Here is a 2,835-nt window from a genome sequence, read left to right on the forward strand (position 1 = left end):
CGACCTAAAAGGAGAGTATGTTGAAAAATAAAACCGACTTTGGCCAAAAAAACGTCTCCGTGTTTCATTTTTCAGGGACTTATCAGACTGCCTAGTATCTATCCACATCTTCTTCTTCTTCTTTGTTTTCTTTGTCGAATCGTAGAAGTTGCTGACGAGAGTCAAAGATAGCACGACCAATTTAGAAGAAATTGTAATCTGAATAAAATATTAATAAGAAATATTATCGCAAACAATTAATTTCAAACCGTAGCATAGCATTTTTAATTAAGATGAATTGATATTCACTGCTCTTGTTCATTAACATCGCTCCAATAAAATCGCGATATATGTTCGCGTGTCATACGGTACTGTGTTCAATATCTGATCGCACGAAATAAGCAGATTCGTCCGTTCGGCTTCAGTAGGCATCGGTGCCCCACTGCTGCTCGACGTGAGCTTGTCATCATGCTTATTCACTTGTTCCTGTGGCTCCGAATAAACTGTCGAAACGAAGTTACAGAGGTAGGCCGTTAGAGCACAGCGCCTTACTGCAACGCTCCTGTTTTGTCACGCATGGTTAGCACTGTACATCCCCTACAACTCCGCTCATTTGTTCCCGCAGCGCGGCGTCAATTGTGTGAAACATTAAATGGTTGATCACTAAATCCAGGTTTGACTCTAGCTTATTCTTTTAAACATGTCACACATTTCAGTATGTACTTTTCTGTAATCCAAACGAAAAAAGTTGGTAGTTCAAATAAAATAATGCAGAAACATCAAATCAGTGAAACTGAAATATATTGGAATAGAGTTTTTTATTTAAACAGCCAACTGTAAAATCCATTCAATTATTGTTCTATATTTTTAAATTAGCTATGTGACACTTCATGAGTTTCAGATGTCCTATTAATTCCACAGATATTCATTTCAAATAGGCCCTTTATAATTTATTTAATTGCAAGGTTTTCAAAGGTTTTCACGATTGGATTGTTGTACAAGTCATAGATTGTTAAGAAATTTGTATAACGTTTATATTACATATATTTTATACAATAAAAAATAACAAACATTACATACTCGGAGACGATTTTTATAGGAAGAAGCAGAAACATTTATCATGATTTTCTAATTCGTGCACCAAAATCCCTCAAAACTCGTTTCAACTAACGGAAAATGAAAACTTACCAAAATATAATTATGAATTACTTCAGAAATAAATTTTCTTTGCATGCGTTTGTTGTGTTTGATCATGTTTAGTATTATTGAGTGCTGACGCTCAGGGAAAGACTTATGCGCAAATTTTATTTGTGATGGCATTGAATTTTGTAATTATAAGAAAAAAAGCATAAAGCGCTATTTGTTGCAGGGACGAAATCGCTGATATTGGAAAAGAAGTCCCCTGGCGTCAGAGTGTTTATTGTAGATTCTATTCGACGAATACTGCACGATTACTTTGAAGGTGCGTATATGTAAATTAGTTATATTGTAAGATATTAATGACTCATAATTATATATGAAAATCGTATCATGATTCACTTTGTAATAAAATTATTGATTTTCAATTGTTAGATATTAAAAGAAATTTAAATTACCTGTGGAATTAACTGTGTATTTTTGTATTCGCTATAAAGAAATTTAAAGTTTGATTTTGAAATATATTAAAAATTTTAAGTCTGAGATTTTCAGAGTTTTTATTTTAACATAAAGATTAAAATGCTCCAAATTTTGCAGTTGAAAGTGAACCAACACATTCTATGATTGTTTGTTATGCAATCCTGGTTCCACCTTGCAGCACGAGAAATGAGTGAATCGTGATAAACAATGTTACGGGAAAAATTCCTTTTCAAAATATGGTCAGTAATAATGCCTTATTTATTTTTATTAAACAGAGTGGACATGCTGGGGCTTTCCAAAAAGTATGCAACCTTCTCCTTTACCTTTGTGCTGGAAACTGCTTTTTATATTTAATAATAGGATATAGTAGCTTTTATGATTCAGAATTATAATCACATAAGGAGAAAAAATATATCTAAAGATCAGTTCTTAATCACTTTTCGATTTGCTGTTACACGTAAGCAACTTTGGTTCACTTCCACTTATAAATTGAATTCTTGGAAATTGGTGGATTTTGATAATAATTATGCTTAGAGAAAAATAGAACTTATAGAAGGCATTTTAATTTGAAAGCTTTCAAATAAAGGATAAATAATAATTATAATTAAAACTCGAAGTGTCTGATCGTCCCGAAAGTCGGAAGGAGTTGTAAAATATTTTTAATAAGTTTAGCAAAAGTTCGGATTGAACATGTCTCAGTTTTGAGACGGAGCCAGACTTCAATTTATGTATTGGAGACAAGTTTCTATGTCTTCAAGACATAAATTTATCTCTTGAGTCGAATTTTTATGACTCCAACACGAGCGGCTTATAACTTCTAGTGTATACCTGTCCTAACAAAAAGGGTCATTCTGACTGTCATAAAAACTAATCTTTGTTAATGATTGAACACTCTTGTATGTTTTCATACAATATATATATATATATATATATATATATAATTAAAAATTTGTCATAAGTAAATCGCGGTAAAATTTCAGCCATAACCACGTCTCACAACCGTGAGATAGGTGGTTACAGTCTGTAAAGGAATCAATACGACGATCCAGCAAAAGACTCGTGGACCCTAAGAACACGGAGCGACCCAAGGACAACCGCCTTCTGCATTTTTGATCAGTTTGACAGAATATTCCGGGTCAATCGTTGCAACTCCCTTATAAGTTTTCGATACCTCTCTTTCTTTTCATTCTCCTTGGCTATGATGTTTTTGTCAGCTGATGCCGAAAATTCGATAACGAA

At 33.0% G+C, this 2,835-nt stretch overlaps 1 protein-coding gene across 1 annotated transcript in view; it reads right to left on the minus strand.

Annotated features, from left to right (window-relative positions):
• Nucleotides 1–300: 300 nt before the first annotated feature.
• Nucleotides 301–2,835, minus strand: part of LOC117178629 (gonadotropin-releasing hormone II receptor-like) — a 114,082-nt gene continuing 111,547 nt past the window's right edge. Inside the window, exon 8 of the mRNA XM_033370052.1 lies at nt 301–482. Within this exon, the coding sequence (XP_033225943.1) occupies nt 301–482 (182 nt within the window). The remainder of the gene's footprint in view (nt 483–2,835) is intronic.

Source organism: Belonocnema kinseyi, chromosome 8 (genome assembly GCF_010883055.1).
Source record: "Belonocnema kinseyi isolate 2016_QV_RU_SX_M_011 chromosome 8, B_treatae_v1, whole genome shotgun sequence".
Classification (NCBI taxonomy): domain Eukaryota; kingdom Metazoa; phylum Arthropoda; class Insecta; order Hymenoptera; family Cynipidae; genus Belonocnema; species Belonocnema kinseyi.